Consider the following 23999-nt stretch of genomic DNA (forward strand, 5'->3'; position numbering starts at 1 on the left):
TGCCTCAAGTGAGCAACCTTGGTTTTTAATTTATATGCCATTTGGTGTTAGAAATGTCTTTGTGCTTTGTGTTCTGTGGGAGGTTGCATTATCACAGCAGAACTACCATTTTGTGTAAAAGCTCTTGCTAGCCATTCCTTCAAATACATGGCTAACTGGGTTCTCTCAGGGTTATTTGAGATGATTACAAATACTGTTATTAGTAAAAAGGATTTTTACGTCACTAGTCCTCCATTTGTTATTTTTTTTAGTTTTATGAATGTTTCACTGAGCTATGGTTGAAGGAAAGGAAAGTGTTCCCTGGCTTATTTTCTGAGAGCTTAATCTAGGTGCCACCAGAAATGTGTCTCAAGAAACCAAAAAGGAGTCTTTGTGGGTTTCATTGTGTTTTCTTGCATCTTGAAAGCCACAAGCAAATGCAAATACTTCAAAGGAAATTGTCCTTTTACCACCCCTACTCCCCTCCCCCAGCCTAATAAATTTCTCTCCTAATAGAATTTGTAGTCCAGCTAAGTTGTATTATAGACTTCTCTGGCTCTCCTGATATCTACATCAATTATCAAATTTTTCGTATTATACGCTTGCCTTGGGGCTTAACGTAGTAGGCTCCATGTTCTCCCCCCCGCCCTCCCCCCCCAAAGGAGACCTTACTTCCCAGTCTAGTTCTCTTGAATCCATAGTTATAGAAGACAAAATCAAAAGCTAGATGGATTTTTGTGACTATTGAGGTTTTCCAAACTTGTGACTTTCTAGATTCTTCTGAGCAAGATTTGACAAAATGCCTCTTTGGTGAAGGAGGCAGAATAGACTGTTGCTTTACTTTGTTTCGTTTCAGAACGGAAAGATAAAACTAGAGAAGTAAAAGAACGAACGCTTGCTTGATGAAATCTTAGATGGTAACTTGTTATCACCTGCTAATTAGAAGGGGGCAGAAGGGATAATTCTATCATTTGTGTTACTGTAGATCAAGCTGTAAAGAACCAAAATTGTCAGTAAATAAGAATATAATTTGCTTTTACTACAAGTACAGTATCATATTTTTTATTAAAAATAATCCAATGCAACTGTCACACACCACACCCTCCCTCCAAAAGAAAAAAAAGCAAAAAAACCCAAACACCCCAACACCTGAATTGTGTTCATTGAAAACCGCAGCATTTTCAAAGAAAAAAGTAAGGGAAATTTAGAAATTTGTATCTCGGCACCTAGACCTTTTGTATGTGTAAGTAGTGCACATGGAGGAAAGATCTTATCAGGAAGCAGTGGGTTTCCAATATATTCAGAAACAAGGTATTTTTGCATTGAGAGAACGGTATATGTGGTGATTTTAAGGGAAGAATTGTCCCATGATTTATTCCAGCGTTGATAGGGAATTACTATTGCTTGTATTCTTGTTGCGCCTTATTCATGAGCCAGGAATCCATTGTGTTGGGTGTTCATAGAATCACAGAATGGTTTGGGTTGGAAGGGACCTCAAAGATCATCTAGTTGCAACCCCCCCTGCCATGGGCAGGCACACTCTCCACTAGACGAGGTTGCCCAAAGCCTCATCCAGCCTGGCCTTGAACACTTCCAGGGATGAGGCATCCACAACCTCTCTGGGCAACCTGCTCCAGTGTCTCATTGCCCTTGCAGTAAATAACTTCTTCCTAACATCTAATCTAAATCTACTCTCTTTTAGTTTAAACCCATTACCCCTTGTCCTATCACTACACACCCTTGTAAACAGTCCCTCTCCAGCTTTCCTGTAGGCCCCCTCTAGGTGCTGGAAGGCTGCAGTTAGGTCTCCCTGGAGCCTTCTCTTCTCCAGGCTGAACAACCCCATCTTTCTCAGCCTGTCTTCACAGGAGAGGTGCTCCAGTCCTTTGATCATCTTTGTGGCCCTCCTCTGGACTCTCTCCAACAGCTCCATGCCTCTCTTGTACCGGGGACCACAGAGCTGGATGCGGTGCTCCAGGTGGGGTCTCACAAGAGCAGAGTAGAGGGACAGAATCACCTCCCTTGACCTGCTGGTCATGCTATTTTTGATGCAGCCCAGGACATGGTTGGCTTTCTGGGCTGCAAGCGCACACTGCTGGCTCATGTTGAGCCTCTCATCAATCAACACCCCCAAGTCCTTCTCCTCAGGGCTGCTCTCAATCCATTCTCCACCCAGCATGTAGCTCTACCAATATAGAGTAAAAGTCTGTCCCTTTCTCAGAAAATTCAAAATCTAAATAGTGTTGGCAAAGTTACGATAACTTACCATGCAGTGTCCATAGCTAATTTTCAAGCATAAATATTTACCTTGGAGGCATTCAGAACTTGAAGTGAGAGGAGCTTGTGCAATTACTCTCTTCATTGAAATGGACTTGTTTTTTCACATTGTTAGTAGCTCATTGCATCTTCTTATGTTAATGGTATGCAGCAAAAAACCCCTCTATTTGGAAGGAGGAGGCAAAGGAAAACAAAGATCTAGTTGCAAATGAAGCATGGTTCTTGAATAAGATTTTTTGTTTAGATTTTAAAAAATGTTTAGTCTCAACTATAGCAAATGAACTGTCTTAAATCATGTATCTTTTATGTGTGTGTTCTGAAGCCCCAAAACAATTTACAGGAAAAATTCTTTGACTCTCTTATCTGGCCTAACAACTACACACTGAATTTTAATCTGACATGATGTTTAAAAGTGTATGTGTATATTATAAATTTAATTACAGAAAAGGTCTTAGCTCAGGTTGCAATCCAGCTTTCATTATAACTCCTATCTCTACTTACAAATTACTTCCAGAAAAATCTTTTTTGGAAAAAACCTAGTGTCACTTTAGCAGTTAGCTGTCAGAATTAATGTCTTGTCAACTTTTAAAGGCGACTAAGGAAAAATATCCAAGTCATGATTTAAAGAAAGTAAGTTTTATACGTGTGCAGCCCTGCATTTGCTAGGGGAAATTTCCAGGGATGTCACCTGAAAAATTAATAAAAATTTCCAGAAAGACTGTTTTCTCATATAGATAAGTGGGTTTATTTAAATTAAAGATTTTAAACTTTTTCTATGGCTAGTTGGTATTGTCCTGAGATGCTGAAAGACTTTTAGAAAAATATATTTGCAGAGTGAGGTTTTAAAACCAAAGAAAGGGAGTTTCAGGTTAGTCGTACTAAGGGCCTTTACCTTTCCCCCTGCAGAGTGATAAGCATGCATATAGAAGTGTTACAGTGCACTGATGTAGCTATGATGATCTAAAGGTTTGTGCGAAGCAGGGTTTACTCAGAGGGTTCTCTCTTGATAGATGAACTGATGGAAGAAATCCGTAAGTTTTCTGTGCAAAGACCTTCCTTCAGGTCAAACTTGGTTTAGACTAACAAAAGAAACTACTCACTACAAATCTTGCCTCATGTATGTGATTCCAGAGAAATGTTTTTCTGACCTGGTCTAAAAGACCTAGAGTGTGGGAGGTACTGCCACCAATTCAGGAAGTCAACAGGTCTGCTTCATTGTCACTGTAGTTAGAAATATTTTCCTAAGGTACATCCTCAATTTTTCTTATTGCACAAAAGCCATTGCTTCTGCTTATTCACTCTTAGTATGCTGATAGATATTCCCTTTCTGTTCTTTGAAATAATGCACACACATATATCTATAAATATATATTTTAAACATATATATAATATATGTATATATAAAAAATACAAATCTATATGTATACACACACACAGACTTAAAGATTCTTATCATACTCTCCTCCCCCTCACATTCTCAGGAGCAACAGTCCAAGTCCTGGCATTCCCATTTCTGTCACTTTTGCATCGTAGCTCATGTTTTCTAGGCCTTTGGTTGGTCTTGTCGTTCTCTTCTGGGCAGCCTGAACTGAGCCACATCTTTCCTGAAGTGTGGAACCTGAAACTGCCCACTGTATTTCAGCTGAAGCCCTGCCAATGCTGAGCTGAAGAGAAGCATTACTTGTAGTGTTGCGTAGATTTTTATCCCTGTTTATATACTACGTTGCGATGACTGCATTTTGTGGGAAGAAGGCAGTATGACAATATCAACTTCTGTTCTGTTGGGGATCCAATATAACCCCCAAGGCTTTTCTGAAAATAATTTGGGCAGATGTTTAATTTTGCTTAAATATTTTGCATTTGTCCCTGCTGAACTCCATTCTATTTTTAAGACTTTTTCTCCAATTCATGAAGTTAATTTTGAATTCAAATCCTTTCCTTCAGTGTGTTTGCTTTACCTCCCAGCTTTATAGTTACCTACTCATTTAATAACACCGTTCACCATCTCATCAACCAGATCATTAATGAAAACATTGAACAGAATCAGATCCAGGGCAGGCACTCAGGTACCTCCATGTGACACATCCTCCAATTTAGATTGTGTACCAATGATAACCGCTTTCAGGCAGCCACTGATTTTGGTACTTACGCTATAGCAATTTTTTTTCTTGCTCATTATGTCCCAAGCATCCTTGTGAAATTGTCATACAAGACCTCGTAAAACTATTAATAAAGTCAGGAGACATGGCACCTACTGCTTCCATCTTGCCTGTGAATTCTGTTACCCACTTCTGGAAGGAATTAGTTTTCCTTGACACGATGTATTCATGACAGATCCATGTCTGCTGCTGTTTTTCTCCTTGTCCTCCAAGTACTTGCTGACACTTGTTTATTTTACTTATTCCAGACCTTTTTCTGAAGTTCACCTGGCTTTAAATTCCCCCCCCTTCCCACTTTTTAAACTGGGGACTCCATTCACCCTTTCGCAGTCCTCAGATCTCTCCTGTCTACCATGTGTTCAAGCCAGAAGCTAACAGCTTTAAGTATTCTAATATATTCTAGGGTACGCTACCTAAGTAGCTGAAACCCTGGGCGTTATCTAAGTACTTTCTAACTTGTTTCCCTTGTACAGTTGGAAATGATGCCTGTTTTGGTTTGGGGATTAATTCTGTTAAAACCGTCAAGAGCAGGTGACTTTCTTTTGTAAAAATTGATACAAAAAGGTCATGTAACACTTAAGCCTTCTTACAATCATCTATCAAATGCTCTCCTTTTTCCATTGGTTAAAGGATCAATGTTTTCCACATTCTTCCTCTTATTAACAGATGATCTCATACTCTGACCTTTTGTGTGTGTGTTATTCTTGATGTTTCTTGTTAGGCACCTCTCACTTCAGCCTTTTTTACCTTTTTTTTTAAATGTGTGCTTGAATTGGTCTTACATGTGATCTTAGTAGCGTGACTAGTTTCCTACTTTCTGTTTGCTTTCTTTCAGTGTTCAGTTAAGATGATGTGATTTAACCAGTTTTGTTTCTTACTGTATTCATCTCTCCTGCTTTGGGGAAAAATACCGTTGTGCAACACAGTTCCAAGGTTTGCATTTTTAGGATTCTGATGTTTTTAAAGTCATAGAAAAAAAAATTGGTGATGCTCCACATCAGCATAACTATTTTTGTTTAAAGAATTAATCTAAGCACAAATTCCTCTAAAATAAATATGTGGCTAACTAGATGAAGTTAAGAAACTCAAAAGTTGTAATTCCATTGTGTCATTAACTTGCCCACTTCTCATACAGAATGGTCACTGCTTAGTTTGGTTTTTTTTAATTATGCTTTTGAGATTGTTAATAGGTGGCATTACAGATAGATGTTATTAGAATGCATTTATAAAGGTATTAATAATCATCATTGTCTATTTTAATAGTGATTTTGATGATGACCATTTTGGTGATTTAGTTGTAAGCTTTCAATGACAGGTATTTTGTGCAACATGGTTCATTTAATGTTGTATAACAAACTTATCTGTTACTTTTCTACCTTAACTCTGAATTTTGAGACCTGTATTTCTGTTTTGTCTGCATTTGAAGTAGTTCTGTGACCTTGCATTTTTGCAGAAATGAAAGTCCCAAAGACATTGTAATGAAATTTGTTCACTTCTATGGAGTTTTATTTTTAATTATTATTCAAATGCTTAAACTGATGATCAGTAGCACAGAACTACTTGAGAGAGAGGAGTTTTGTGCACCAGCTGGACATAGTCAACAAATTCTTGCTAAAGGGTGGTAGGGATTAGTAGGGTGATGATGCTGTGGATCACAGTGCTTAGTGAATTATTGCGTTTGGGTGGGGGCTGAATCTCCATTTCCCACTTCTGGTCAACTTCTAGCTTAATTACAGTGTAAACAAATACGATTAAAGTGATTTAGGTATAGTGAAACTTTATTTGTAGAGAGGAAATCGAGTGAAGTATTTTAACTGCTACATTTCAAAACGAAAATAGCAAATCCAGTAACTGCAGCTCTCAGGTTACAGCAAAGTTTTGTGGTGGGGGAGAAATGAGTGCTATAGGTGAAATTTAGCATGGTGTCTCTCAAGGTCAATAGGAATCATGTTCTGCTCACTTCCTAGGAATTAACAGTCAGCGTTTAGATTACAGGGTAGAATTTAATTTTCCCTGAAAGTTTGGCTATACTGTCTTTGAAAATATTTTGCTCAGTTCTTGAATGTACTTCCTGTGAAGCTGTGTGAGCTTTACTCTTTTAAGCTATTTCTATAAACTGTCTGTAGATCCAGTCATTTGTCACTGTCATTAGTTATTTAGTACAGATAGAGTCTGCAGTCTCTGAGCTTCATAAAACAGACAGATCCTTATCAGTAATCAATATTTGTAATATTTGTTAATATAAATCTATCATTACTGGCTCATCTTTTGAAATTAATTTGAGACAAAGCACTCTTATGGGACTGGTGATCATGGTACAAGCAAAAGCAATGAAACCACCAGAAGTTGTATCCTTGACGTTGCTGTCACATAAAAGTCAAAATGCATAGACTTGAATCCTCATGTGAAACCTAACTAATAAGCAATAATAATGGAGAAGCTTGACACATTCCCAAATTGCAGAAAAGTTTTCATTAAGATGCAGCAGCTGTTTATTTTCAGGACCCGCATGGTCTAGTCAGCATGATAAGAACACGGTGGCGATGGATCAGCAAGTTTGCTTTTACTGGAAACCACACACATCTATCTTATCCACTCTAATGGGTCAGTATTAAAGAAGAGCTGGAGTTGGAGAATAATTAGAGTAATTTTCCATTTATTTTTTCTTTCCAGCATGCCTCAGGCTAGGGAGGTCAAATAGACGCTAAAGAGAAAAACTGCATCTGGAACTAGTCTGAAAATAAATATCTGTCCCATGAGTAGTGCTGCGTACAATTTGCTTAGTCTTAGAAAACTAAGCAAGTTTGTCTGCCAGTTGATTGCCTGCTTCATCGAGGAAATCTGCTTAGCCTGTGTGATTTTGAAAGCTCTTTTTCCTCAGTTTCAAAATCTGAGGGATGTGAATTAACTATTTCCCGTTTTTTGTTTCTTTCAGCTTTCTCTTTCACATATCAGAGTCATGTTACTCACCAGCTTCCTTTGGCTGGTTTACAACTAGGAGCTTTTGCAGTGAGCAGCGGCAAGCTCTAGATTTTCCTGCTATGCAATGAAACTATAACAGCCTGAAAATCTTACGGCAATGACTGACATAAAATAACATTTGACTCTATCGTGTCCTTCCTTGCGATTCAGTGTGATGAATTTAGAAATCTTGCATGCTTTCTAGGTAGAAGCATATCCTGTTGTGCTCAGTGTGTCAATATGATTGTATTTATTTTACCTGCTTTAATTCATTTGCAGTGCAGTCATTGCTGTGATATCTTGGCACTGCACATCCAGCTATGAAATATGCATCTTGGGTAATTATTTCTGTTCAAGAACAGTTTGCCAGTTCCCCAGTTTTGAATGTCTTTCATCTGGTATTTTAAGGAAAACAGTGTCACATGGTCTTCTGTTTGCTTTGTCCAGTAGCCTGTAGAAGCCCATCTCATCTATTTAGTAATGCCATATTTCTGTATTAGTCTAAAGTGGAATACGTTCAGTAGTAGACTTTGAGCTTGCTTTGAAATAAAAGATTATCTAACTAGGTTTCTGCTGTCTGCCTCTTGCATGTACGCTTTTCCTGAAGCATAGACTCTGCTGATCAGATGTAAGGGGAAGCACAATCATTTGAGTGTGCAGTGTTTTGAAACTGAACTCTGGTTTCATAGCCTGTGAAGGAATAAGATCTGTAGAACATTTGGGCTTCCTTCTACCTGTATCTCAACATATGGTCCACAGGCAAACTTGCAAGTCCACAAAAAAGATAAGTAATCTCTTAAATCTTTTATAGGACATATCTTAAACAAGATGTTCATCCTAATTAAAGTTTGCTATTGTGCCTTTGTGCAGTTTTTATGTTGCACTTTTCTAACATGGTTTATATTTTCTTCTATGAAATGTCTGTGGCAAAATTCAGTTAATCTTTCACAAGTTCTCACATATCTCAATTGAAGTGGTCTCCGAAGAGTAATGGAATCTGTTTTGAAGTTTCAAAACTCACTCAGTTTGAAGTGACTGAAGTTTTATTTTGAGTCCCTGAAAAACCCTCATCGAAGAGGCATAGGTGACTTAACTGTCTTTACTGAAACAATGGAACAATTGCACTAGCTTGAAAGGGTGACTTTCATTTTTTGTACTGCTAAGACCTTCTAAATATGAATCACATGTCACCTGACATATTATATTATTATGATTGGGCAAAAGCATATAGTCCCTCTGTTTTGGCTAGAAGAGGTACAAAACTTGGGACTGCTAGGTCTTAGCATTCTTGCTAATACACCCTTTTTGAGTAAGGATAACTCCATTGATTTCAATAGTTTGTCTATCTTAAAATTAGCTTATCGGGATAAGAAATCAGTTCCATTTTCTGAATATAGTTTAGGCCAGCCAACATATCTGCACAGCATCCTACAGAGCACAAAAGCCATGAACCCTGCTATTGTGTTCCAGTTTCTGCCTCAGTGTACCTTTAGGTCGGGCTGTTTTTAGGCTTATACGTATGTACTGTTTGCAGAGAGAATTAAACTCATTGTTAAAATTTCACTTTACCTTGAGGTAATGTTGAAAACATAAAAAGCATTATGATAGGACTTGAGAATCTCATTTGGGTGCTTTGCCATGTGCTAAATAGCGTAGTGCTGCATGTCTGTGTGATCAAGTGATGAGAACTAGCCTCACCTTTTGAGCTTTTAAACATTTGCAAAATGTGTGGGTGAAAAAAAGGAAAAGAAGAACAGTTTCTTTTCTGTGAATCCCTGGAGATTGTATTTGTTGGAGGCACTTCTAAGAGCTCAGTGTCCATTGGATCTTGTTGGAAGACTGTTGCAAGACGAATGATTGCATGGTAGTATTACTTTAAAATGAAGCGCTTGAATTGGAGGAACAAGCTGGTAGTAAGTGGATACCCTACATTTATCCTTAACTTTAGCTCTTGATTTTTACTGATAGTTAAGTTTTTTTAAAACGTTATTTTTCTTTTATGCTGTTTAAAAAACATCTTCACGAATTTGTTTTGTTTTCCTTTCACAGGTTCCAACTATGGGAGTCCCCGTCCAGCTCATGCCAACATGAATGCCAACGCAGCTGCAGGGCTTGCCCCAGAGCATATCCCTACTCCAGGGGCAGCTCTGTCCTGGCAAGCTGCGATTGATGCTGCCAGGCAAGCCAAACTGATGGGTAGTGCTGGCAATGCAACAATATCCACAGCTAGCTCCACGCAGAGAAAACGGCAGCAGTATGGGAAACAGAAAAAACAGGGTACCACCACAGCTACACGTCCTCCCCGGGCACTGCTGTGTTTAACACTGAAAAATCCCATCCGGAGGGCATGCATCAGCATCGTCGAATGGAAATATCCTTTTTGATGTTCTCATTTGGAAAACAGCAAATTGTTTGTGTGCATCAGGCGCTATGCATAAGTGTGAAGAAATCAATACGTTCAGTTGAAAGGCACCTCTGGGAACTTAAAGTACACAAATAGTTTTTGATGTCTTAACTGAGATAATTTATGCTGGGGAAAAAAAAAAAGTTTAAGACTGAAGCCTTAACTGTACCCTTGTGTAAGAAACCACTAGAAGTGTAAATGATAAAGGTTAGGGGTTGAATTCTGCTCTTTTAAAAACACATGGCCCAGGCTGAAATTGATGGGAGATATGCAAGATATCTGAGGTCAGAATTGAACTGACTCTATAGGATTGATAACAGCTGCTAGCTTCCCCCCTTATTTTTTTTTTTTTTTAATTGCAGGCACTTAAAGAGATGCTACCAGTTAAAGAGCTCTGGTACTTTAATAAAAAAGCCAAAGATGTGACATCACACTTTCTACAGTATGGAGAAAAGAATGGGACAAAAAGAGGAGGGGAAAAAAACCCCAAACATATGCGATAAGACCCTGAAACGGGGCTAAGGCCTGTTAATTATACTGGAATTCCACATAAACTAATAAGGCTCAATAATGTATGGCAAGAGATACTGGTTATCTGAAAGCAGGGAAAAAGACGGACAGTTAAAGTAATCGTGCAACGTGTACAAATGCAGTGCAGAGCCAGATCTAGTAGTCTGAACAAGAGACAGACTGTGTCACAGATGATAGATGACAACCACTGACACAGAACTGCAGAATTTAAGGGTCAGTGCTGCTTCACTTGGAAAGTCAGTGAGAGTTTGGCCATTGGCTGCTTCATGTGAAAGGAGCAAAGCCTTTTTAGTCACCCAAGTCTGATCAGCACAAGCTGGAATTTGCGAATTTGGTCTGAAACACAAACTGAAATAAACTATACCTCCCTTGCCTCCCCAAAGAGAAACCAAGACTAACGCTGAACAGTAATTGTCAGTAAATCACAAGCTAATGGGGTTCTTCAGTAAATACAAAAGAAAAAGCATGTTGTTAGGGATAGATAAGCATGTCAAGGGAAGGCAGTACAGAACTTGGCAGTAGTAAATATGATAAAAAATGAATGATGGCATTTAAGACAATGTGATAATACTGTTCCTTTGGGGGTCTGGTGGGATGTTAGAAAGATGAAAACAGGATATGAGTATATTAGGTCTTGCTGACATGGACATATTTTTCAGATGAAGAACTTGTTAAAAATGCTCCTGTCAATTCTTAGATGTCCTTAAACTACCTACCTGCCTATTCCTTTCTTCAGATACTAATTTTTAATCCCCCGGATTAAGTTTGCTACTTTTTATCCCTTCTGGCATAGCTCTGATACTTTAAGCATAAGATGATGGATGATGACTAACAGGATGAAGCTGAATATTGGTTTACTTGCCATCACCTCAGTAACGACATGTCTTTAGAGAAAGAGCACAGGGTGACATTTGATCAATGAATAAGGTCAGCAATGAACGATGGGAATGATGTGTTGTAAAACAGGATACAGCACTGCTGAGATCAAGAGAGGACCAAACAATGTGATTAAAGTAATCCAAAGATGCTGATGCTTGCGTTTTTGGGTTTTGTTTGGGTTTAGGTAAGTTGATGGAAGTATTCTTTTTCCATCAGAACCTCTCATTGGACATCTAAAGTTTATAAATGTACAACACTTCAGTGACAAGTAACAATATCAAAGGGTTTTGATAAAGTTTAATTTTATTCTGTACTCTGACTTTTCCTAATTGCCAAAAACTACTGAGAGAAGCTTAGCGTAATTTACTGAACCACTAATGTCTAAGCATAGTAGATATTAAACAAATATCAAATGGTACTTCTGTGGTGTTTCTTACACAAACATAGTGTTAAGAGCCTGAAGGTGCAATTGCATATAAGAAAAAGTGAAATGAAGTAATTACCTTATTTTGCAAAGATTTAGCTGTGTATTTAATTTTCTGCTGTGTGTGCAGTGTATTTGTAGATTTTTATACAATTTTATTTTTGCAATGCAAAAAGAGAATAGAAGTAAAAAAAGAGGCATAAACAATTATAGGTTAATAGATAATAATCCTGCCAAACCCAAAAAGTCTAGGAAAAAAGCAATTAAGAACGGGAAAGCCTCAGGTCTTCATGCAATAAATACTACATATACATCCTGAGGTATCTGAGAAGTCCCGTTGATTTCACATGTAATCTACCTACCCAGATCTGCTCTTCTTCCTCCATATTATCATATCTCTCCTATTATTCATATGTTTAAGCATAGTAATCTGGTAAGTTTGGAACCCTTTGACCCTTCCATATGCGAAATGTAGAACACATCTGAGCATATAGAGTAGTTAGGTGCCTGGGATTTGTGTATGTCTTGCAGTTCAGGCTGCTGCACATCCTAATCTCCAGTTCTTTCCTGCTAAAATCTGCTGAGAACAGTAGTCTGCTGACCAAAATCATTCATGCTGTGTTGACGTTTGGCAATGCTGCAAAGCCAGTCCCATGGTAGACAAATTCATGCTTGAATGTGCTCTATGGCACAGGTTACACTTGGCTTTCTCCCTGTCCTATCCTCCTCTTCATTCCCCTCTAGAATACTGGTGAGTTATCCCAGAGCTAGCCTCCAGGATATTCTTGCAGGCAAATAAATGTAGACTGATTGTAAATCTGGTCTCTAGTCTGAGTTTGAAGACACTTCACAGCAATTAAGGTTGAGTCCACCAAAATAGATGAAGTACAGTGGCAACAAATCAGTCAGTAGAAAAATGTCCTTTAATTCCAATGGACAGTCAGTGGGACATCAAGGTTGTGCAGGATTCATTTGCTGAACCTCTCAAATGTTTGGGGTTTTTTCCCCTAACAAAGTTGATGCCAGGCTGAAATACTTCTGAATTGGTGCTCCTTTCTCTGTCGTAAGGAACTCTTTGCTTCCTGGTGTCCCTAATATACTGTGTAGGCACGTTTGTTTTCCCTAAGATTCCCAATGAAATGGAAATAAAAGAAAAAGAAATACTCCCTCAAGTAATTTTTAGGCAAAACAAGTATACATGCCAATGTGCAGTATAAGCACACTTTGGACAAAGCCTTTTTTTTTTTTTTTTTTGCCTTAACAAACTTGATCATCATTTAAACATCTTCTAACTGAATGTATGCATATATTTCTTAGGCCCTTGCATTTAAGTTTGAGATATGAGAGAGAGATTGAGAAAGAGGGGAAAAAAACAACAAAAAAATCCAAAAAACTTCTGTCAATATTATTTCAGGGTTTCTAAATGCAGATGGAAAAGACTGAGAGAAACTAATCGTAAGAGGAAAGATGACAGTCCTTCTAGAACAGGCTTCTGCTATTAGTACAGCCACACTTGAGGGAAAATAGGGAAAATGCAATCTAAATAAATAAAAGAAGAAAAAACTTTTAAGAAATCTGTGTTTACTCTGGCACGCGACTGGCCTACACTGCTTTTGACATATTAGGAAGATTCTTGGCTGGGAGCTCCTGAAAGCACTTAAAAAGGCATATGTTTCTTTTCAGAATATAAGGGGCTTGGAATGTTTTCTTTAAACAGAATTCTTATAAATCTTTTTTTTTTTTTTTTTAAATTTGTGTGTGCACATTTTGGAACAATTTCCTTAACTCCATTCCTCAGACCATTTGAAATAATTATTTTACTGACTATTTTTGCCAATTGTGTGGCCTTAGCTATCTATATCCCCTTTCCAGAAGATGATTCCAATGCCACCAATTCCAATCTGGTAAGTCTTTGATGGTGTTTAGTCTTACTATTTTGAAAGTCCTTTTTAAAAGTGACCAGAGAGACTGTTGATGCTAGGAAACATAAATATATCCACCAAAGATAAGAACATAATAAAGTAAAAATTGTTTTTGAGTGCTATGTCTCCTCTATTCAAGTTAGCACCTGTTTCAGTTGAGCTGGCTTTAGAAAAGAATGTTCCAGAAATTGCGCGGGTGTTGTACGTGATGTTTTGGTTAACAAATTTCTGCATGCTGCAAAAGTGCTTGGTAAGTTTTAAACTGCACGTATTTGTGGAAGAAATCTTTTAATCATGGATTATATGGTGGTTTTTGTCTTACGTAGTGCCATGGTGAAATTGATACTCTCCTCCTCTCAGGTGATACACAAGAGCACAGCTTGATGACTAATGTCTAGGAAGTACGTTAATGCTTGCATTTCACAGGCACAGGTGTTTGGTTGAACAATGTTTCTGGGTTTGGGGCTTTGTGTGTGGTTTTTTTGTTTGTGGTTTGGTGTTGTTTTTTTTTCTTCCCTCTTGTCGGGGGAATATAGCTTTCCCTCTTTCACCACTGATGCTAATGTTGGTACTTTGGGATAGAGCTGTCCATATAAAAAGGCGAGAGTGTTTACTTTTGGCTTAGCATGAAGTCATAGCAAAGAATTCTATTCAGTAAGGGCACAACACAAAACAGCTCTGGAACACAATTCACTGAATTAGCAGAAAACATTTTTCTTCCTCTCAAATATGTGAACAAATCTCCTACTTGTCTGGTTGGATCAGGATGAAGACTTTCTCCCAGACCTTAAGAGTTAGGATGCTATTTCCTGATTAAAATTTACTGAGACGTAAGAAATCTTAGAGCAACAGAGGAGGAAAACAAAAGCCATACTTCCAAAGTAGGGATAATTGGGATGGCTGACAGATGTTGTAATTTAAAATGATCCATGCTGTTCTTGGAAGTCAGTAATTTGATTAAATATCTCTTGAAGTTGTATAAAACAAATTGCGAACTTCAGGACTTTGCTGGAACAGTACTTCTGTGTTAAAAAACAAACTAAACACCACCACTACCCCCCAACCCCCCACCCCCCACCCCAAAATTGTAGTGTAGTGCTTTTCCACTATAATTCCTTAAAGAAGTTTAAAAATAGGAGCAGGAGGAGATAAGTGACTGTTAACTTTGAACTATTCTCTATATTTACAGAATACGTGAGTTGATCTTGTTTCTCTTTTGCTGTTATCTCTTTGTTAGTTTGACTTAGTGTTTAACAATGATGAATTGTGGTGTGTATGTTTAAAACACTTCAGTATGGCACCTTTCAAAAATGATTTTTTTATTTTAAAAAAGCAGATTAAATTAATCCTTTGGCTATAAAAGACAGTATGTTTTTTATTGTACGTTCTGACTTGCAAGGTTGAAAGAGGAAAACAAAGTAGTGTTGAAAGTTAGAGGACTCTTAATTTGTCTTCAGTTTAATTGGGGGTGGGTATTTGCCTTATTTCAGTGAGGAGACTGCTGGCTAATACTAGGTTGGAATATATTCATAATTGAATGAGGTATACTGAAACTGTTCTACTATCAGAAAATATATGCACCTTGGCAGCTGAGTTGCTATTCTGCATCTGTTTTCCAAGACATCTTTTGCATCATTTGGTCAATCTTTCAAAACACTTATGTTATTTGTGAGTAGGATTTAAAAAACCCCAGCCAAGCAAGTGTTATCATCTCAGGAAAGTTTAGAAATGTTACAGCCTTGAGGATTAGGAGATGTTATTAATTTATCGAAATAGCTGTTTCACGGAAGTAAGGGGAGAAGAAAGTAAAATAGGAATCTGCTTGGCTACTTTGTTCATTGGGTCTTAATGAAAAAAGTAATTAAAAATGGAAAATGGGATACTTAGTATCCCATGAGGGGCTTGCACTAGTGGAATTAAGACTCTCTTCTACACTATAGATCAAACTCTGGAGCTCCGACTGCTCAGTAGCCTTTGGTCCTGTGGTCTCCTGTTAGTCCCTGATTGTGGTTGTTGGATTTTGTGTGTTTTGGTGGGGTTTTTTGTTTGTTTATTTTGTTGGGGTTTTTTTTGTTGTTGGGGGGTGTGTTTGTGTGGGGTTTTGCTTTGTTTTGTCTTCTTAAGGTGATATACGTATATATCTTGCCATGTATATACTGCTGTTGGGAAACAAACTTTTTGAGTATGCCTCATATGCTGCATTCCAAAACTTTTCACAGAATTATGAAGAGTTGTATGTTGTGATCAGTGAGTAAAGTACTGTGCCATATGGAGGAGAAGTGGAGGCAAATAGGTGAGAAGGGTGAAAAAATGTGTTAGGTGTGTTTTGGAATGGGGTGAAAGAATAGATGAAACTTGGAGTTAAAGGAAAGCTACTCTAGATGGCAGGAACTGCAGAAGAGTGGGACCTTACTCTCAAAGAGCCAAACTGTACACAGGAGGAACTAGAAAGAAGCTGGGGTTAATAATATGTTCCTGTAAAAGCTCATATACTCACTTGATTTTTTTATTTTTATTTTTTCTACCTGTGAGCATATATTTTTGCAATCAGATTTATTTTGTAGCCATGAAGTCTAGAGCTCCAGAGGCTATAATCTGAAACAGGAGTGTACGTCTGCAATGTGTTCATGTAGGTTAACAGCATGCACGGACGTGTGTACTGTGCAGAAGTGTGAGTGTGACCAAATGTATACGGAATCTTCTTAGCTGCCCAGAAGAAATTTTCACTTGTGTAAGAACTCTTGATTACTTTCCATTTTGCAGTTCAGTTTTTTTAGGGGTAAATCTACCACAGAAACTCCCACATCCCTGGTTTCCTGAGCCATCCCTAACTTCCTGAGACATGAAGAAACTATCTACAGAAAACACATGATGGATAGTAACTGGTCTACAAGGTCTGAAAGTGACACAACAGTTTTCCAATAAGCTGCCACTTTTCCCTTAGGGTCCAAGTATTCCTTCTCTAAAGTTTAATCATAACTTCTCAAACAATGTTTTCTTTGGGGGCTGAGGTAAAAATCCAATCAGTTGTTTTTAACAAGCTGATGGAGTAGAGGGTGGTGGGAGAAGAGAAAGGAATTATGAATTGTGTGAGTGGCTTCTTTCCTTCTCTCTGTTAAAGTAGAAAAATGATAGCTAAATAATGTTTTGATAAATAATTGCTGTGTGTGAATTTCACAGATGTGATCAGCCATTGGTCAAATAGGGCATATTTATTGCTGTATGCCTCATTTGCCTGTACAAAACCAGTAACCTATCTCCATTTTAATAAGCCTTGTCTTTTAGGTGCAAGACCTATTTGATATGATGACACAGTAATTAGTATGAGCATTGGAACTAAATACAGAAGAGTCTAATAAATAATTCCTTCCCTTTTGTGTTAGTGAGGAATTGTGATTAGATGTTATGTATTACAAGTTTAGGCCAAATACCATATGGATGTTCTGACTGTTTTTCTGCAATCTGACTTCCTATAATAATAATTTCTATAAATCCTTAAGCCATTTTTATCAAGTCAAGGGATGATAACTTGGACTGTGAAGCACTTTCATTTTTCAAATACACATTTATACTAAACCCCAGATTTTGTATTTTTATGCTCATTGCAGTGTCTTTGTCACTGGCTTTAAGAAAAATGCCAGAACAGTATAGTGTAGTAATAACAAATGCTTGAAATTGGCTTCAGCAGTTTTTATGTTTTACTTCTGCAGTGTGTTCACTGGAAAACTATGAACTCACAGAAATGGAGGCAGGTTGTATTGGGTGCAAAATTTTTTGCTATTGATGAACTCTGCTGAAACTTTGCTTAAATTTACAAGTAAAGAAAGCTCATGCATGACCCTGTGCAAAGAACACTTTTGTATTCTCTTGATGCAGTCAGGAAAATTGGAGCTAGTTTGAGGGGAACTCAAACTAGCATGAGAGGTTGTAACTGATATGGAGGCTTTTTGCACGTTATCCCTGCGATTATGTGTTGGAACACAGATAACGTACATTAAGGAATAAAACTATATACTGCCTAAGATAGGAAGTTGAGAAGAAAATGCTTCTGTCACTTTACTGGCAATTGCAAATGGCGCAGGCCTGGTCAATGTCACAGCATGGCGATAACATAATGAGGTTAAGACCAAGGTTTACAACACGTTCCGTGAAAGGCAACTCAGTCGGTTGTTTATGCTTTGGATAAATAGCAGGAGAAGATTCCTTGATAGCTCTGCTTTCCCTCCCTTGTCCTTATTACAAGAAGGAAATCCTGTTGTACACTAGTTAAATTTTAAAAAAGATCTCTTGTGTTTATATGTGAGCTTATAATGGGCATGTTGCCTTCGGACTAATTTGTTAAACCTGAAATAGGACCCTGTGAAAGGAAAGATGGGATTTCTGCTTGCTATCAGTGCTTGTGCCAGCCGGTGCTTGTGGGATTGCCTGCCTACAGAAAGGGGGCTTGCCTTTCAGAAAGGTATGGCTGCTTTATTAACTGGTGATTATGGTAATATCCAGTTGAGCAGGTGATTCCTATACAAAAAAGAAGAAAGTGGTTTTAATCTTTTTGCATTTCCACCAGACTGACCCAATAGGTATGGATGTGGCTATATATATAGATGTATTACATTTCTAGATACTGGCATAACAAACTTCAGCATTTTTATATCTGAGAATTCTGCAGTCAGCATATTGAGCAGTTTCTCAATTTTTCTTATGCAAAGTCAGAAAGTGTTAGAGAGCAAAGTAGGGGTGAGGGGGTCAGGAAAAGAAAGGATGGCTTTTCTAGATAAGGAAGATTACTGCACAAAAGCTTTTGGTTCTCATGTGTCATTGCTATCATCCCCCTGTGTGACAGTTCCCAACTAGTAAGTGAATACAGTAATGAGATATGCTCACATCAGGGGTGAGGTGCAGGGCGGGATAGAGTGGATACCAAACTAATAAGCTCTGATAGGTTTATTAGCTTGGGCCTCATGCCAGCACTGCTACAGCTGGGGGAAGTTAGAGAATTTGAAAAGTGAGGAGTAAGTGACAGAAGCTGGAAGAAAGGAGCTGAGCAGGCTGGAAAGGAACTGGAGTCAGGATGAGGAGAAGAAGAAAGAAGATTGTTCCAAAAAATCCTTGAGGACTTCCTCCAGAAAGATTGGGAATCACTGACCTGTGTGATGGTAAAGAGATTGAATATGATGGAACTCAGGCTCAACATTTCCCAAAATCTTCAGGAGCCCTGCCTCTGGCAGGGGGAGGCTGATGCTCAGCATCTCTAGCAGCAGTGAAACACAGCGTGAAAGTATAAGCTTTGGGTTTGAGAGGAAGACATTCCAACTTGTCTGCTGGTTCTGCTGTTGGCAAACTGTGTGGCCTTGGGCAAATTGCTGTCTGGGTTCTTCCATCTGTAAAGTGGGTTGGTTACTGCTTTCATGGTGAAGGCAATCAGTCAGTGCCTTACATCATGCAGACCATTACAAGGAATGCTTAGAAAAGACTGTCAAGGAAAGAACAGAATCTGTAGCAATCAGTTCCAAGTCAGTGATCATTAACTGAACAAGAAGGGTAAAAAGTAGGATGGAGGCCTCAATTCTTTGCACTGGTGGGGGGCAGAATTTAATTTCCACAGAGAAGTGCATAGGACTGTGTTGTCACAATTTGTTCATGTGTGTTGAATTAATTTGAGGGGGACTCTTAACTGCAGTCTCCCCTCCATAGTGGTTTCATGTGTTACCTGTTTTCTCATTTGGTCTCAGCGCTATCCTCACTCAGCTTTGGCTCCCTGACTACTACTCTTGTTAATTCTAGCCTTAAATTTCTTTCTGCTCCACAACCTGGTCTCTGCAACCAAACAATGCCAATGCTTCTTCCAGCTTGTTCTTTCTTATTTTCCAACTCTATTCTCAATATATTGGTCTCCCAGTCTGAGTCTGTCCCTGGTTTGGCCTTAGCCCTTTTGCTTTTGAAATCAGTAGTGTCCTTCCCAATGATGTCTGGATGCCAGTGGCAGAAATACTGAGAGCAACCCCAACTCAAAGTTCAGTTGCTTTATTCTAGCTTGATTCAGACCAGTTGAGAACAGTTATTACATGGGTTCTTGAAAGCCTTTGTAGGCCTTGCTCAGCTCTCGTTGTGACACATACATTTTGGTCTGCAGAAGCTGTAAGATGCCTGACTAGTATTTGTAATGACAGTTTGGGTGTTAAGTCTTAGCAAGTCCCTGTGGAGCCTGTGCAGATGGAGGTTTTTAAAAGCCAATCTGGCCAAACTTAAGTGGGTAGGCAAGGCAAAAGATGCAGCCCTGACACAAAAGCCATTAATTTTGCAGTTCATATGACCTTGTTGCAAAGAATATGATCACTAAAGGAAATAGTTGTTGAGAACATTATTATTATTTTTGTTTTAACTGGGATAAATCAATGGATATTGTTAACTGTTTGGTCTGAAATAGTGCACAAATATTTAGCCTGAGAGAGAAACCAGCCTGGAAAATTGTAGTATTAACTGGTAAAATCACAATTAAAACAGCTGGAAACAGTATCTTAATAATGGAAAGTGTTGGGTAGCGTTAACAGAAGTAGCACTAGAGATACACCTCCATTAATATCTTCCATATTAAAATGTAACATGGTGCTTCACTGAATCAGTGAGATATTGAAATGTGGCATAATAGGCTTTCAGAATTAAATAATGAATTACATATAATGCTGTAACGATATCAAGTACATTTACATTATGCAGTGTATAATGTAGTAAAGAGAAGAGGATTAAGAGAGATGGACAAAGGGGAAAAAAGTAGGTTTCAGGGAGGATTTGAAAGTGAAATATGTGCCTTTAAGGCAAAATTCAACTATTCGAGAAGGGTCTGGAGAAGCTGCAGAGAAGGGACCTTTGTACAAACAGCTATAAAATTGGTAGAAGAAATAAATACTCCTATTCACTTACACTAGGACTGTAAGTATAAGTTGTGTAAGTAGTACTGTAAGTGTAAGCTGTGGGGGAAAAAAAATAGTTACACAAACTAGTCCAAGTCCATGGAAATAGTAACTTGAAATTTGCAGGTTGTATGTTTCTGTGTAAGTGATTTTGAAATTTTAACTATATATTTTGGTTCTGATTGATGGCAAGTTTATTGATTTAGTCCAAACATTAAGCCATTTATCACATTTCTTTAGACAGTTCTGATTACCATTTTCCCTTTCTTTATGTGTAAGCTTTCTAAATCTGTGACTTATCAAGTGTGTGTTAGATCTTTTTTTTTCAGGTGGTAATTATTCTTGTTTATCAAACCAAGTTCACTGTATGATGCTTGGGTCTGTGTTTTGTTTGGTTTGGGGCTTTTTTTTTGTTTTGTTTTCTCCTGTTCAGGAAAGATAGGAAAAATATGGAAGTAGGCCAAATAAGAGATTTCTAAGTACTGTTGTTTTCACTATAGTCTAATTCCTATCCCTGCAAAAGTAATACAGTCTTTTAAAAGCAATGGAAATTTCCAAAATGGCAGGTACTTTTTGTATTGTCTTTTTGGTACAAGTACCCTTATCCTTCTGTAAGTCTGTGGACTGTTAGACTTCTGTTCATGAGTTCATCAGAATCCTTTTAATGATGTTAGGAAATAAGCATTTCTATCTAGAAATTCAATAGATGTTTTTACATATGATCTTTAGATTTCTTTAGGTATAGTTGGTACTATACCACATTCTTGGGTTTTTAGTTAGACAACCTTCCCATTGACTTCACTGGAGTTTACTTGACTAAGTCACCCAAATCCGTCCACTAATTTAGTGCATGCTATTGACAAACAATTGTTGGAACATTGTGCTTTGCTGACATCTACAAAATCATTGACTCTAAAGAAAACACTCCTCGTACTTGTGCAAACTAGAAAAAAAGCAGCGACTTTTCATAATTCCTTTAGAAATAAAAAGAATGGATGTGCTGCTTGCCAAAGGGCAGAATTGCCAGAAGGAAAGAATATGTTTTGTATGTTTGTCAAAGTTTTGACTGGCTATTCCTCTTGGGGACAATTCCTATTTTTTCCCATGTTTTCCAGCTCCTAAAACATGAGGGTCTGTATGTCATAGCAGCTCTTCAGTCCTCCTGGCTGAATGACAGACAGACTGTACTTCAAAGCAAGCTAAGACCATCCTTGAATTTCACTTTTGAGAAATGCTGGGCAATTTATAAATGAGTTTGTCTACAACCTCATGAAATAAAATCTCTTTTCTTGTACAATAACCGTGAATAGCCTATACTTACCAATAGTATTTCTCTACTAAGAATACAACGTTGGAAGTTCACCAAGTAGAGGAAGACTTCCAGTAAGCAGGAATTCATTAGCATTTCTTCAGTATCTTGCATTTTTGGCAGATGCTGGGAAGCTGGCACAGCAGGTTATCTCCTTAAGACATCCTTAGCAAGTTCTGTTTCACCTAAGCCTAGGCAAGGGAACTGGACAATCTTTGGACTGTGGTGTTTTTCTAGCCTTTTGCTACAACCTTAATAATCCATGATGGTCTGTGGGACACTAAGGAATGCATATTTTGCTCAGCTGAGACACTTTAATGATGTACCTGTGAAGTTTTATACGTGCATGATGTAAATTGATGTCTTGAAGCTCATAGTGAGCTTATCCATGCAGACCTTAGGCTCTAACACCTGGCCAAAGGAACATACCCGCTCTTTGAAAATTGTTACCCTCCTGTGGTTGCTGGTAGTACAGTTTCTTTACAGTCTCTCTAACAGTGCTGTCAACATCTTTAGCCCCTTGCACTAAATTTGGCAATGGCAGGAGCAAGATGCCCAAGTCCCACAGTATAAGCTTTCCAGAAGTGCCATGTATGTGGTTCCCCAGCCAGCTGTGTTGGCAAGCGTGCAACTGTGTTTCAGGCTGTCCTGATAAACTTGCACTGATGGAGAGTTTGGGGGTTTGGACATCTTCCTCTTCTGCTGGCTTGCTATTGTCTGTTGCTTGTAAAATTTATATTTAGATAGGTTATATTAGAAACTGAAGCAATCATCTTTTGGATATCATTATCTGGTACGTTGAAATGTTTTTCTAGTTAGCAGTAAATGTGCTTACTCTCTTACTGTGACTCTTTTTGATCTGAAGCACGATGAATGCTTTTTATGTGGACATTTTAAAATGTTTTAGTTCTATTGCATACCCTCAAATATAAAACTTCTCAGAAAAGCGGAACTTGCATGTTATTTTTTTTTAATTTTTATCCATTGAAAACCACTTACACTGCTGTTATCCTTGTGTGGCCTTATTGTTAGTCATTTTAAAACAAGAATCCCTGTTTAAATGAGATTATGCAGTCAAACATGTGGTCACAAAAGATTTTTAAAGATCGTTGCATAATTGTTTCACAATCTAAACTTGTATTTAAAAACAAACAAACAGAAAGCTTCTCATTATGGTCACCAAGATAATGTCTGAATCTGAACAAAAGGCACATCAATGCCCTTCAGGAGTAGTTGGCTGAGAGGAAAGACTGCAAGATGACATAACATCCAAGAGAATGAACAGCTCCTATTCACCTCCTTTAGTGGTTAACACTGTATCATAATAATGACAAACTAAGATCTCAAACACACAAAGATTTGTACCACTGTAGTGACAGATATTGGGACATTTAACTGTTAAGGACTGTTTTTCTGTAGAACAAGGAAATGTGCTGCCTCTGCTCTTTAAAGCCACCGTTGTCCTTGCAACAAAGGGAAGGAAACAGAGGATTTCCCGCTTCCCACTTCTGTTAAATGCCTCAGGTGCCTCCTGAGTCCAAGAAGCTAAGAATTTGCTCGTGCAAATACTGAATAATCATGCACAACTATAGTAACAGAATGGTACTATATTTTCATCTGGAGTTTTCTATAAAATCCAGTGCTGTACGTCGAAGTAGGGAGAACAGTAGGTAAAAGTTGGCATCTGCATGTAGATATCCAGGTTGAGTGTGCAGCTGTTGTGTACACCTGATGTTGCATTGATTTCTGCCAGCAAGAAAGTGATAAATCTCCTTTAAACCAAACAACTTGTATCCTAATTTTTATAAGTCATTAACCATGATTTACTCTTCCGTTACTCAACCTGAATCAAGTTTTAGCTGTGAAGCCAGTCACTGACTTTTTTTATAGCTCTTATCTTCTTTAATATTTTCGCTGTATCCTACTTCTCATTTGACAATTATATAATTTTTATCCATCTCAGGGGGTGATGCTTTCACCCTGACATAGATACATTCTTGTTTATAACAGTTCGAACTCCAGCATTGTCTTTTACTTACTGAAATTAAACATTAAACGCATTGTACAACACAAATTACATTTCAGTTTCAGCCTCTCTTTTTGTATCGTATATAAATATTAATGTCCAAATCTATTTTGTCTCCAATTTTCATTGTCCCTATGATAAAACCAGCACTGTTGGTGCTTTGTCTTCCTTTGGAAGCATCAGGCTGTTGCATGCAAGTATTTCATAGTCCATAGGGGAA

The 23999-nt window shown here is 38.0% G+C and overlaps 1 protein-coding gene across 7 annotated transcripts in view; it reads left to right on the forward strand.

Annotated features, from left to right (window-relative positions):
• The window catches only part of CACNA1C (calcium voltage-gated channel subunit alpha1 C), a 487179-nt gene that overhangs the window by 67581 nt on the left and 395599 nt on the right, over positions 1-23999 (forward strand). For all 7 annotated transcript variants that reach the window (XM_075756906.1, XM_075756869.1, XM_075756832.1 and 4 more), the window contains exons 2-3: positions 9426-9747; positions 13413-13518. In XM_075756906.1, the coding sequence (XP_075613021.1) occupies positions 9426-9747; positions 13413-13518 (428 nt within the window). The remainder of the gene's footprint in view (positions 1-9425; positions 9748-13412; positions 13519-23999) is intronic.

This window comes from Balearica regulorum, chromosome 1 (genome assembly GCF_011004875.1).
Source record: "Balearica regulorum gibbericeps isolate bBalReg1 chromosome 1, bBalReg1.pri, whole genome shotgun sequence".
Taxonomy (NCBI): Eukaryota; Metazoa; Chordata; class Aves; order Gruiformes; family Gruidae; genus Balearica; species Balearica regulorum.